The sequence below is a fragment of the Melospiza georgiana genome, chromosome 18 (genome assembly GCF_028018845.1).
Source record: "Melospiza georgiana isolate bMelGeo1 chromosome 18, bMelGeo1.pri, whole genome shotgun sequence".
Lineage (NCBI taxonomy): Eukaryota > Metazoa > Chordata > Aves > Passeriformes > Passerellidae > Melospiza > Melospiza georgiana.
Window position 1 is genome coordinate 1,047,505 of NC_080447.1, and position 14,277 is coordinate 1,061,781.

At 47.7% G+C, this 14,277-nt stretch overlaps 1 protein-coding gene across 1 annotated transcript in view; it reads right to left on the bottom strand.

The window, feature by feature from the left end:
* Positions 1-14,277, bottom strand: part of TMEM132C (transmembrane protein 132C) — a 165,989-nt gene that overhangs the window by 27,996 nt on the left and 123,716 nt on the right. Inside the window, exon 4 of the mRNA XM_058036794.1 lies at positions 9,251-9,434. Coding sequence (XP_057892777.1) covers positions 9,251-9,434 — 184 coding nt within the window. The remainder of the gene's footprint in view (positions 1-9,250; positions 9,435-14,277) is intronic.

Consider the following 14,277-nt stretch of genomic DNA (forward strand, 5'->3'; position numbering starts at 1 on the left):
TGGTTAAAAGGATGAGAGAGTGACACAGGAAAATCAAATTATTGATCAGACACACGTCTGATAGACTGGTGAGCCTTATAGAAACCAAACCTGGCATATATCTAGAAGGAGGAAAATTAAATATATACAGTATGTATAACCACAGATGCAATTATTTCCCCCCTCCTCAAGCAGAAACAAGTTTTACCCTCAGGGGCTGCTTGTCCAGACCCTGCTGGAGGCTCCTGGCTAAGAAGCATCCTTGAAAGGGGCTGCTCTGATCGTTGTGTAAGTCAGGAATATGACAGACCAAGGGACCAAAGCCATTTGTTTAAGGCACATTTTCTGTGTTAGTGTAACCTGGAGCAATCCCAGTGACCATTAACTTTATCTGAGCATCTCACAGCAACTTCCAGCTGAAAGAGGCTTGAAAAAAGATCAGTGTGCTTGAGAGCTTGGCCTTTTTTCCAGCTCTATTGGATGGCCTAATAAAAGACATCACCTCTAACCACAAAGCTGGCTCCACTTATGGAATTACTCTGATTTTTACTCCTCAGGGCTAGGACTCCCCTGGCAGTGCTGGAGCAGGGGAGGCAGAGCAGCATCCCCATTTAAGCAGGGAATTTTCCTTCCCACAGAAGCAGCAGTACAGAATGATGCTGTCAGCCAACCCTTGCTCAGGAAATCCATGTCCATGCCCATTGCAGAGATGAGTTAACTGCAGTGGGCCCAAGCCACAGGGCCAGGAGAGGCAGAGCCCGGTGCAGACAGACATGTGGCTCCCACCCCGCCAGACAATTCCTATTTTTGCTGTCAGAGCTCCCAGGGCTCAATGAGCAGCCCGTAATTGGGATGAGGTAAGGGCAGCGAGGAGGAATGACTGAGTCTGGGATTTATTTACTCCCACTCCAGGCTGGCTCCTGCAGCTCGCAGGCAGCCTTGCAGCATATGCCTGAGGGTACCTGTGCCAGCTGGCAGCTCCTCCCAGCCCTGCTTTTCCACACTTCCAATTGACATTTTGTCCCAGCTCCAGAGGGAGGCTCCTCTGCTGGCCCCACCAAGCAGCAAGCTGTGTAAAACTCCCCAAAAAAAGGCACGGAGGAGCCTGGACACAGCGATGCTGAGGAGCCAGGGCTGAGACGGATGGCTCTGCTCTCTGCTGCTGACATCATCTGAGCGGCAGGAGGCTCCTGCCGTCTGTCAGCTCCCCAAAAGCAGAGCTCAAGAGCACAGAGGTTACAGCAAGCCTGGCCCTCGGCCAGCCCGGTGCTGCTCCGGAGCACAAGGGAAGGGAGTTCACCTTTAAACCACACAGAGGTGATTTCTGCCCGCGCGCCGTTCCCCCGAGCTACGTCCTGGTAAAGCCTGGTTCATGCAAATGGAAATAAAAGTGTTGTGCCAGGGTAAAAAATGTCCACATTACAGAAGGAAAGGAGATGAAGTGGCTCTCCCTGGCACGGCACACTGAGAGGGGAGCTCAGTAATGAAGCTCAAGGCTTGAGCTGCAAGCAGCAGTTTGGGGGTAGAAGGTGTAAATAAATGTGCAATTCTGCAGAGCCATGAGTATGTGAGCACATTACGGGGTGCACTAACACTCTGCTGTGCCTCTCAATGCTGAATTTACAGGCTAATGCTTCCCTCTGTCATTTCCTCAAACTTCCCAGTGAACTTGAGTTATTTTTGCACTTATTTAGTTTAAGCAAAACACTCATTGCACAGGCTCCAAAGGACACAGAGCTCTGCTCCTGCAGACCTTGGGGAGCAGAGCACAGCACAGTCACTCCTCTGGCACTGACACTCAGCATTCAACAGTCACCTCCTGCAATTAATAAAACTGCACTGTTGCTATTTTTCACTAATAGAGGATTTCCAAAAGCAAATTACAGCCATAAATTACATCATTACAGCCTCTATTATTGTTCTGTGGAGTAACAAATCTTGCAGAAAGACAATCAGCTCTGCTAGAGGAAAAAAAAATACAGAGGACAAATCAGATGATTGGGACCTGATTAAAATTAATGTCAGTGGTACTTTTTTTCCATTTGCCTGCTGAAATTCCCTCTCTCACGAGCGTGCTGGTGGTCATGCCATGGTGCTGGAGCATTAAATATTAGGCATGATTTGTTTCTGAGGGGAAAGTCCAGTGTTTGTGTGGATCCTCTTTGCAGTTTAACTGGGGACTAAGGACACCCCACAGCAATGGGGCCATAAGGGCTGGGCTGGGATTCCCTCAGCACATGGGATCACATGGAGAGCTGGGGCATGTTTTAAAGGGGTTTTTTGGTGAGGTTTGGTGAGGTTCTGGTAGCCCTCTGGTTCTGGGGTTACGGATGAATCCAATGCCATCCCCACTGCTGCTCCCCTTCGGCAGAGGAGAGCCAGAAGCAGAGTGAGCTCTGTCCTCTGCACTGTGCTCAGCCCTGCCCTGGTTCCTCTGCCTTATCTCCCTCAAGCACAAGCAGCGAGCTTGAAGTGCAGATTGTGAGTGAATTCCATGACAAACATCCCCAGTAATGAGCATCTGTCTGGATAATGAACTGTAAACTGAGAGCAGGGCACGGCAAACATGAGCCAAGCAAATTGGAGCTGAAAAGTTCCTGGGTTTTCAAGGTGTGGGGGCAGTTCATTAAAACACTAAATCTTATAAAAGTCATGGTGATGCTTTAACCCCATGCTCCCTCATTACATCCCATTAGAGTGAGGCATTTTCTGGTGTCTCCATCGTTCCACTGTCCAAGCTGGAACACCTCAGAGATGATAAATTACAGTTCAGCCTGAACAATGCACACTTCTGCTAGGCAAACATTTAAACATTTCACCTGCTGGAGGAGAGGGAGGCCTCCCCCAGAAATACCAGAACTCTCTTTACAGACCAAAATCATCATTGGAAGCTGCCAATGAAGAGAAATCCCTTCTGGTTTTGTGTATGGGTCACAGCTATCCCACCTCAGCTCAGCTGGCTGAGACACTGCTCTGTTTGCAGCTGCCACTTCCTGGGAGTGACAGCATGAGGAGCTGCAGGCCATTTACTCTCCAGGGAAAACCATAAAATAAAATAAAATAAAATAAAATAAAATAAAATAAAATAAAATAAAATAAAATAAAATAAAATTAAATTAAATTAAATTAAATTAAATTAAATAATAAAAAATAAAACAAAATAAAAAATAAAATAAAATAAAATAAAATAAAATATAAAATAAAATAAAATATAAAATAAAATAAAATATAAAATAAAATAAAATAAAGAATAATATTAAATAAAATAAAATATTAAATAAAATAAAATATAAAATAAAATAAAATAAAATAAAATAAAATAAAATAAAATAAAATAAAATAAAATAAAATAAAATAAAATAAAATAAAATAAAATAATAATGTTTGCTGTCTGGAGTTAGTTTGGACAGTGGATGTGCATTTACCAGTTAAGTCCAGACAATCACCTCCTAGCTACAGCTAATGAGAAAGCTGAGTTGAGGGAGAGCTGGTGCATTATTCCAGAGGAGAAGGCAGCACCCAGCCATGGCGGCTGCTGGGTGCCATTCCCTGTCCCACATAAGCCATGCCATGCTCTCCCAGCTGTTTCCTGCTCCCAGCCCTGGCAGCAGCAGCAGCAGCAGCAGCTCTGTGCCCAGCAGTGCTGGCCATGGCTGAGCTCTGCCAAGCCCGAACTGCCCAGCACAGGCTGCAGATTGATCACCAGTGAGGAACCCCCTGCCTTGCACTCCAGCTCTCTGCCAGCTGCAAACCTCTGCCAGCAGCGGCCTCTGGAGCTGCTCTGCCCCTGCTGGCAGTGCCCTCTGCCCTCCTCCATCTGCTCTGGGCTGGCCACAGTCCCGAGCAGCTCCAGCACCGAGGGCAGCCCCTCCTGAGCACAGCTCACTCTGCTGGCACGTGTGGCAGCTGCAATATCGCCTCTGTGGCTGTGTTAAGCAGCCCGAATTTAAACCAGCTGTCACTTCAAATATTCGCTGCTGTCTAAGATGTCTTCTTCTGGTGGGGCAGTACCACACTTAAAGCTGAACCAACACTTCAAACAACCCCCAAAATACACCACAAGACAACACAGCCTCCAGATTTCACACATTACACAGTGCAGTGCCAGGAGCTGACCCAAGTGTCCCCCTGGCAGCTCTGCTGTCCCTCCTTTCCCTTTCAGGAGCTCAGTTCCACTTGACCCAGCCCCTGACGTGGATCAGCTGGGCTCACACAGAATTCTCCAGAGGTTTCTGACACTCCTCTTCCAGGGGAGCATTCTGGTATCCGCACACCCAGCAGCCAATAATTTATTTTGTGTCTCCCTGCACATTCTTGTTGTTCTGCAATGATTTGTTTGCTTAGCAGGCTTTGCCTCCTGTCAAGACTAAGAAGCATCCATTAAGCCTCACATTAACATTTCTCAGAGATCTTTAAAAATCTGGAAGTTAGCTGTCCCCACCTCTCCTCAGCATCTTAAAAATCCCAAAGTAATTCATCCCACAGCACTGTCAGACTGGAGATACTCAAGAGGAAATTGCACATACTCATAGAAAATGGTATTCAGCTTGGACCAATGGAAATACTCATTGCAGCCAGCTGGGACGGCCTCACTGATCCATTCTCATTTCCTGCAAAGGTAGGGCTCAATGTGACTGTACAAAGCAGGAATGCAGTACATGGAGGGAAGCAGAAGCTGGAGGCAAAGTGTAAGGGCTGTAGAAATGATCTCTGGGACTTAAAAAGGCAGACTTAAATTGAGTAATTTTGGGTTCTTTATGCTGTCTGCACCTTCTGACCAATTTGAGATCAATGAACAACAGTTTGTCCATGTTCTGCTTTTGTTTCCTGATGGGCAGGCAGCACAAAAAGCCAATTCTCTCCAGATAAGGTGAATCAATCAGCACTGCAGGTCCCAGTCCCTGTGTGACACAGCGCTTTACACTGGCAGGTGCAGAGCCCTCAGCTGATATCAACAATTTATGCACAATTGGTGCAATTCCATCCCCCCAAACCTGAAGGAAGCAATGCTGTCCTTCAGAGCAGCCTGCACTGGGGGAGGCACAGGAGCATCTCTGGGCATTGGGACTCTGCTCTTGCACACTAACTCTGAAACCTCCCAACTTCAGGTTCCGCTCAGGGCTGCAGAGCTGATCCAAGCTGTCCCAGTCAGCACTATTAATAGAATAGCTCCATTTTGCATAAAATAAATTTCCTAAGCTCCCAGTATTTATTTCATGTGAGTCATAACTGAATTATCTGAGACAATACCTGTCAGCTGAAAAGTCTGACACGTGGATGATCTGTTTGTTCATTTGTTTGTTTGTGATAAGCAAATCAGGAAATGGATTTTTCCTTCTGGAAAGCTCCTCTGTGCCTGTTGTCTCCACTTCACCAAAGAGTGAAAGATGAACCAGAGTGAGAATTCTGCACTTGTGTGCCCTTGAACTAGATAGAGCTTTATGGTGTGAACTCACACACTGTGCAGGGATGAAAACTCTATTTATTCAGGTCCATATTTTAAAATGGTATTGCAGGGACTTCATTACAATGAAATACCTTAAAAAATCCTTCCCTTAGGGAACAGCAGACACAAATGTGTATATAAAACAACAGTGCTTTGGGAGCTAAGGTTTTGATCAGCTCTGTTTTAATGGAAAGCCAGTTAACAAGCACACATAAAACTGTCAAAAAGTGGTTTTGGCTGAGTCACAGCTCTGCAGTGGGTGCTGCAGCAGGAGCACCAACACTGTGAGTTCAGAATGCACAGAAACACACAAACCAAGCACCATGAGCAAAAGGCACAGGAGGAACTGCAGTGCCTGATGAGCAGCTGGGAGTCTCAGCCACACACTGATGCTGGCCCTGCCAGGGTACTGTGTGTGCACACTGGAGACTGGAGCAAGCAGAGCTCACAGGATGTTCTTCCACAGGGGAAGGATTCACTTTGTACCAGGGTGCACCAGCTCCCATCAGCAGATGGATCTGCTGATTTACCCTACCCCTTGCTCCACTGAGCCAAGCCCTACCAGGCTATTTTAAAATTTCAGGTTCAGTTCTTGCTGACAATGTCAATTCTTTAATCTCTTTCAGAACGCCATAGCAACAGTTGCACTAATCTTTTGAAGACCACTTGGTTTTCATCTTACAACTCTTTCTGTAATGTAATCAGGCACAGGGCAATAAAAGATACATGATCTTTCTTGCTTCATAAGTTTGGAATGGCTCACAGGAGACCAGCTCTAGTCCATGGGTCAGAGCAGCCTTTATCCAAGTTCCACCCAAAGCAGAGAGAAGTTTGCTCAGAGACTTTCCAGGTGTCCCTCAGAGCAGGGCAGGACCTGAGCAGCCCCACAGCTGGGACACTGCAGTGTCCTTGAGCAGCTCCTTCTCCTGCTCACTTTTAAAAATGTGCAGTGACAGCTTTGACTCTGCATGTCTGCAGCTCTACCCTGGAACTCTCCATGCTTAAACCAACAAAATCTCCTTTCCCCAGAGGAGCACAAACCCCACTTGCTGCTCAACACTGAGATGTCGTTCCTGGACACGGCCTGTGCTGCTGCTGTGCTGGGCAGGGCAGACACAGACTCTGAGCTGCCTCCAGCAGGGCCAGGGTCACCCCCTGTGCTTGCAGGGACTCCTGGACTGAGCAGGGGCTGCCAGGTAATCAGCTCAGCTGGAGATTAATGCCTGCACGAGGGGAGCACCCTGGCTGGTGTGCAGGGTTAGCTGAGAGAGAAGTGAAATTCCTTTTATCTAAAACATCCTGCCAGTAAAGCCAATTGTGCTCTGCTGCTCCATCCAGCTGCATTCTGTTAACACAGTGTATTTTGGCTCTGGCTAAGTGTTATCACAAGGCACAGCAATGAGATAAACACAAGAAAGCTTTGTGGAGAGAAAGGTTTAATGATTTCATTGTTTGAACCCTCTGTTTGAACCCACAGTGCCCACTGGCAATCTGTAGGGAATAAAGGATCTTGCCTTACATGATTTATTCAACACTAAACTCGTCCTTTTAGACCTCCAGTTCTTACAGGAACCCTCGCAGGCAGATGAATTTTAATGCAGGACAGACACAAGTCTGCAAGAACCCTGTATGCAAGAGCAGAGGCATCACACCCTGACAGGAGATATCAGAATCTCCATTCCCTCAGATATGGAACACAGAGAGAAGCTGATGAATTCTTTCATGAAAAGAGCAAGAAGACACAAAGTCTGCCAGCAGACACATGTCTGTTGTCTGGCAGTGGAAGGCATCTATCTCAAACTAAAATCTGACCACAAAAATTCTGCTTCGTGCACGTTCTCCAGCCCTTAGAGGGCAGATGCTCCAATAAATACTCCCTGTTCAAGCTGACAGGTAATGAGGACAATTATTTCCCCCTCAGATCTGGAATGCAGTGCAGCCTTTCTGCTGACTTAACAGACTGTGGATCAGGAAATTGCTGGCCATGACCTCATTTGATATGAGCAGCAGTTTCACTCTTCAAAGGGGAAGAAAATATTGAAGACTGGGACTTCCAGGAAATAATACTCATCTAATTATCTGCTGAACATTGTTCAAAGAAAAGGCTGCCAGAATTGTGCCACCAAGATGATGCACTGGAGGGACAACATTCACAAGAAGCACAGAGCAATGCCTAACTCTTCTTCCAGATCCTGAGCAACAGAAAATAAAATGCCTGCCCAACAACAGCACAGCTGAAATGCTGGAGAATCCAGTGAAATTCCTTATTTTCCAAAAACACTGAGCAGGGAGAGCAGATTTTAACCCAAACCATTTACCCACAGGAAAGACTGCACTTCATGATTCTTAAATATACTATTGAGGCTATTACTGTTTTCTATTTTTGACCTCAAACCAGAAGTTCCTACACTATTAGGTCATCAAGCAGAAGAATCAGTATCAGCCTCAGCCTACCAAGGACCAAGCAGCCTGGCCTTCAGCAGGAGGTCCTTGAGGCCCTAACGAGTTGCAAGTTCAAGGTAATGAGAAAAAATCTACTGGGTTTTGTGGGAAAAGCCAAGAAACTGAGGGTTTAAACATGAGGGAGATGGTTGAAGAGGCAGCATCCCTTCCTCTGAGAATCCTTTCCTCTTGGCATACTTTCCCTCTCAGTATCTCTTCCTCTGAGCATCCCTTCCCTCTGAGCATCCCTTCCCTCTGAGCATCCCTTCCCTCTGAGCATCCCTTCCCTATCAGTATCCTTTCTCTCTCAGCATCCTCTCCCTTTGAGCATCCCTTCCCTCTGAGCATCCCTTCCCTCTGAGCATCCCTTCCTCTGATCATCCCTTCCCTCTGAGCATCCCTTCCCTCTGAGCATCCCTTCCCTCTGAGCATCCCTTCCTCTGAGCATCCCCTCCCTCTGAGCATTCCTCCTCTCTCAGCATCCCATCCCTCTGAGCATCCCTTCCCTATCAGCATCCCTTCCCTCTCATCATCCCTCTCCTGTGGGGTCAGTGCAGCACCTGGGTGCTGTGCCCAGGCTGAGGATGGCTCCTGTTTCATGGGGTCAGTGTAGGGTGCTGTGCCCAGGGTGAGGATGGTTCTGTTTTGTGGGGTCAGTGTAGGGTGCTGTGCCCAGGGTGAGGATGGCTCCTGTTTTGTGGGGTCAGTGTAGGGTGCTGTGCCCAGGGTGAGGACAGTTCCTGTTTTGTGGGGTCAGTGTAGGGTGCTGTGCCCAGGGTGAGGATGGCTCCTGTTTCATGGGGTCAGTGTAGGGTGCTGTGCCCAGGCTGAGGACAGTTCCTGTTTTGTGGGGTCAGTGTAGGGTGCTGTGCCCAGGGTGAGGATGGCTCCTGTTTTGTGGGGTCAGTGTAGGGTGCTGTGCCCAGGGTGAGGATGGTTCCTGTTTTGTGGGGTCAGTGTAGGGTGCTGTGCCCAGGGTGAGGATGGTTCTGTTTTGTGGGGTCAGTGTAGGGTGCTGTGCCCAGGGTGAGGATGGTTCTGTTTTGTGGGGTCAGTGTAGGGTGCTGTGCCCAGGGTGAGGATGGTTCTGTTTTGTGGGGTCAGTGTAGGGTGCTGTGCCCAGGGTGAGGATGGCTCCTGTTTTGTGGGGTCAATGTAGGGTGCTGTGCCCAGGGTGAGGATGGCTCCTGTTTTGTGGGGTCAGTGTAGGGTGCTGTGCCCAGGGTGAGGACAGTTCCTGTTTTGTGGGGTCAGTGTAGGGTGCTGTGCCCAGGGTGAGGATGTTCCCAGAGGCAGTGGCAGGGCAGGGAGCACTCCCTGCTGAGGCTGGGGCCGGCCCTGCCTGCTCAGCGCGGGTGGGCACGGGCTGGGAGGGGCTCTTACCATGGCCAGGGGCACGATGGCCACCAGGTCCTTCTGGCAGATGAAGATCTCGGCCAGGGCGGGCTCGGAGGAGCCGTGCTGGGGGTACTCCACCTGCCAGCTGATGGGCTGCGTGCCCGACAGGCTGCTGAAGCTGGCGATCTCAAACTCCAGCTGCACGACCTCGTGGAACAGGCTGGTGCTCCTGGGGACAGCAAACAGAGCCATTACTGGGGTGCAGGGCTGCTGAGGGGAGCCAGCTATTCGCTGCAAGCTCAGATGTTTATTCAGAGCTTCTACGAGACTTTATCCAATCTACAACTGCCTCAGAGCACACAAACTGGAATTATCCAAAATTACCAAAGCTTCTGCTATGGGCACCATGGAGGGATGGAATCCAGGTTATTGTAACCCACTTGTTCCATTCCAAGTTCTGTTTGATTTTTCAAATATGTTTCATACTCTGAGTTGGATCTGAACTCTGATAAACCAAAGTTAAGGCCAGTGCAGCTCATGCAGGCTGAGGAGCCCGGAATTGCTGCAGCCAAAAAGAAAACCAAGGTTTCTTGTAGATGTCCACCACCAAAACCACAGAAATCCACAGCAATCAGTGCTGAGGATCACAATCAGAAGCTCAGTGTAACCAGTGTGGCAAAGCCATTAAACAATTAACAGGATTAAATGAAAAAAATGACAATTTTAGTCTAACCTTAGAGGTGCTCTCTGGAAATTAAAATCTCAGGCAGCTGAGATGAAATAAAGAAAAAAGCTGTGGCAGGTGAAATATACCACAAACTCACTAAGCAAATTTGAAAAACAAATATGAAAAGACATGCTGGAAATGTTTCTCCTCATATTAAATTCTGTAACTACACCAGAAATAATAAGAATATATGAAAGACATTTGCTGGACTAGCTGCTGGCTTAATTAAAAATAAAAAAAAAAAAAAGTTGAAATCCTCTTCATTAGAAATTATCCATTAAATTCCCTGGAACTGTCCAAATGCCTTCCCACAGTGTTAATATTCCACTGAAAATTCCTGCAACCCAACCCCAGCTGAAATGATTTGAAAATGAAGGGAATGACAGGTAACTTCCCAGCTCAGTAACCCAATGCCAGCCTCATCACACCTTTGCCTGCATTCATCACGTAACAGCTCCCATTTTTCCTCTCTTTTTTCCATACAATACATGAAGGCCCATTTCTGAGAAAACTCATCAAGAACCGCTCATGTACAAAGCACTTACATTCTCAAGTGCTAGACTTCCTTTCTCCCTCTGAACTGAAATCACCGTTTTCTGCTACTTAAGACATATTCTGTGCTTTACTTTGCATGATTACTTTGAAAGCAAATGGTTCCCCTGATAATTATTATTTTGATTATGGGTTTTCATTTGGATGGCTCCCTCTGAAAAGTCTTAATACTACCTAATGCTTGAGATTTATTTCCTTGCTGTTTTCTTGCTGTGTCAAAAGAGAGACATTGAGCACATTTGTGACAGTGGCACATTTCCTGCCTGCATTCAGAGAGTGATTTTGGGCAGTGATGTGATGGATGGATGGGTTTAGCAATTCATAACTCAAGCCCAGCCTATTGCCACTTGAAGAGCTCCTACTAAATAAATCTCACAGCCTGTAAATAGGAGGCAGCTGCAGTGACTGGGGTTTGCACTCTTCTGGTACAGCTCCAGGTGAACACACACTGCAGGAATTTGGTCATTTATGTGCACACATGAGCACAGGTGAACACACACTGCAGGAATTTGGTCATTTATGTGCACACATGAGCACAGGTGAACACACACTGCAGGTGAACACACACTGCAGGAATTTGGTCATTTATGTGCACACATGAGCACAGGTGAACACACACTGCAGGTGAACACACACTGCAGGGAATTTGGTCATTTATGTGCACACATGAGCACAGGTGAACACACACTCCAGGTGAACACGCACTGCAGGAATTTGGTCATTTATGTGCACACATGAGCACAGGTGAACACACACTCCAGGGAATTTGGTCATTTATGTGCACACATGAGCACAGGTGAACACACACTGCAGGAATTCGGTCATTTATGTGCACACATGAGCACATGCAAGGAGACCTGAATCACCTGAGCTGCAGTGTGCGTTTGGCTGCTACAGGCACCACTGTGCCCCAGATTAATGACACCTGAAATGACATTATTTGCACCATTTCTAGTTCTGATTCTTAGTAACTGGCAGAGAAAAAGTTTTTCCATGTGATTGACCATCCCAGTGCTTTCACTCCCACCAAATGGAGAATAAATCTTTGCACACATCAGAGCTGCTCCAAGAGCTAATGAACTCCAGGAAAGGTCTGCAGATGAAGAAGTTTGCCTGCATTTCCCCAAAGATCCTCTGCAATCTTTCCAACACAAGCCCCACAGCTCTGCTGGCAGCTCCAGAGAGCTGCAGGAGGGACCCTGCAGGTGGGGAGGAGCTCATTCCCAGCCAGGCCTGACTCCCAAACCTCCTCTCCCTTCCCTGAGTGCCCCAGCCCTGCTCCAGGACCCAGCAGGGGCTGGGGACACTCTCAGGCCATTGGAAGGCTGGCACAGGTAAGGACCAGATCTGGGTTTTGCCAAATCTTTTTGGTTCTGGTGTCACTGGCCAGCACAGCACTGGGTTCTGGAATGGCTTTCAGCATCCTAACACCATCCTGCACCTGAGGCCTGCTTTGGTGAGTTATTCTGGGACAGAAATCATTGTTATCACCTTTTACAAAACACCTCCAGGCTGGCATTTCCAGTTCTCCCCAGCACTGGTATCACTGAGCTCTCCTGCCCATGACAAAGACAGGCTGCTTTAGTGGTGGAGGGCCATAAAAATGGTACCAAAATCCATCTACAGTTCTCTGATTAATGCTAAAGTATTTTTTTCTGTAAAACATGAGATACAAAAAATGTCAAAAAATGTGCATGGTGCAAGACAAAGCTTTTCTTGGTGCTGTTCCAGGCTGACCTGCCCCGACATCCCAGCTCCTGCATCTGTGAGAGATGCTCCCCCCACAGCCCAGCAGGCTCGGTGCAATGTCACAGCATCATCACTTTCCTCCTTCCCTCTCCTCACAGAGCAAACAGAGGCGAGCAACAGCTGGGAAAGCATCCACTTGAAAACAAATCTGCCTTCAGAGATGTGTAATGGCTGAGGAAGAAATGCTTCTCCTGAAGCACATTTAATGTTCAGAGCTTGTTCACTGACTGAAACAGCAGTTCCTTAATATCCAGCATTTAGGAGTGCTCAGCAGCCGGAACAGCAAGTAATTATAAAACTTTTTTAAAGTACACAGCACGCAGTGATTGCAAATGAAGCTTCCTCAAGGAAGAGCTTCCAAGGAATCGCTCCAGGGTGGATAGACGAGTCTAATTTGATTGGATTGAGAGCTCCCCCGGGCCAGGTCGCTCCTTGCATGTGTTTGAATTTCCAGAAATGCGAATCACTCACGGCCAGACTGCAGCACGTGCTGGCACGGGGCACTGGGGGCTCCTCTGGGTGTGCTGAGCAGCCCTGGCACGGTGGGTGTGGGCAGCAGGCACCAGCAGCAGCTGAAGGCACAGCTCCTCCCTGCTGGGGCCTGGGCACGCTGAGGAGATGCTGAGGAGATGCTGAGGAGATGCTGAGGAGATGCTGAGGAGATGCTGAGGAGGTGCTGATGCTCACAGCTGATGCTGAGGAGATGCTGATGCTCACAGCTGAGCCTGCAGGTCAGGGATGGGGGAATGCACTCCTGGCAAGGGCTGGCAGCAAATGCTGCCCCAGGAGAATGGGCACAGAGCCCCTGCATGCCTCTGAGCAGCATAGTCTTGGGAAAAGAAGGTGGAATGGAAATGTTCTGTTAATGGAAAGATAATAAAAGATGCATAAAAAGCAAAACAGAAGTGACATCAAGAGAAAATGCCATGAAAGTTGCCAGCTGCTGCCAGCTGTGTGGGCAGCACACACCCTTGGGAGATCAGCAGTGCTAACTGCACCAGCATTTTTGGTTTTAGAAGATTTTTGAGTATGATATTAAGCATTCCTTTGCAAGTACTTATTGATCATTCAAACCTTCAGTGAAAAAAGAAATATTTCTCCCTAAGAAACATTTACCCTTGGAAGAAGATTTTCCTTCTACCCACATGCGGGACCGGCTCTATCCAAAGCTGTACTTAATTTAATGCAGGGGATTTAAAACCTGGTACTGTGGGTGTACAACCCAGCCAAGCTCACACTGAGGGTAATGCCACAGACACTGAACACAAAATAGATTCTGCTTCTTTCTCCCCCTTTCCCAGACTCTCAGGGGTCTGGAAAAGGGGGAGCAATGGGAAACCTGCCCAGGGCTGAGCTGAGGCTAGGATCAGTGACCACTGAGCCCCAAATCAGTGACCACCAAGGGCAGCATCAGTGACCAGGCCTGTTCTGCACAGGTTTCCCAGGGCAGGGGGCAGAGGATGACCAAGGAAAGCACCCAGAGAGCTCAGCTGCTGCCAGGGCCATCAGCAGACAGAAATCTTTGCAGCGTGCCCATCTGCAGGTGTGGCCCAGCAGTCTCTGATGAGAGATTTCACAGTGCTGGGTTATTGCTCCAAGTAATAGAGCAGTTTCCACTCTTAAATGAGTGAATCTGAGCACTGCTACGGGCTAAATCAATAATTTCGATTTATTACAGTGACTCTCAAAAGAGAAATTTCAAAAAGCCTAGATTAAAAACATTTTTTAGCCATCTTTTATTCCAATAGATTTTTACAGAAAGTGCCCAGGGATCCGAGAATACTTCGACCTGCTGGAAATTCAGCAACTCCTTTCGTCTCTAATGCTCTCCAGTTCTGACAGTGACATCTTAATGCAAGATCAGCACTTAGCAAGTGACATAAAAAATGGAGAGGAGCACAAAGCCCAGCATCCCCCAGTTACAGTGCACCGAAGGGATGGATTGAAACGTTCTCACCATGTGCAGGGACAAAGCCACCAGAGACTCAGGGCTTGTGTTCCTGCCATCCTCCATCTCCTGCTCTCCTGCACCTTTTCCCAAGCA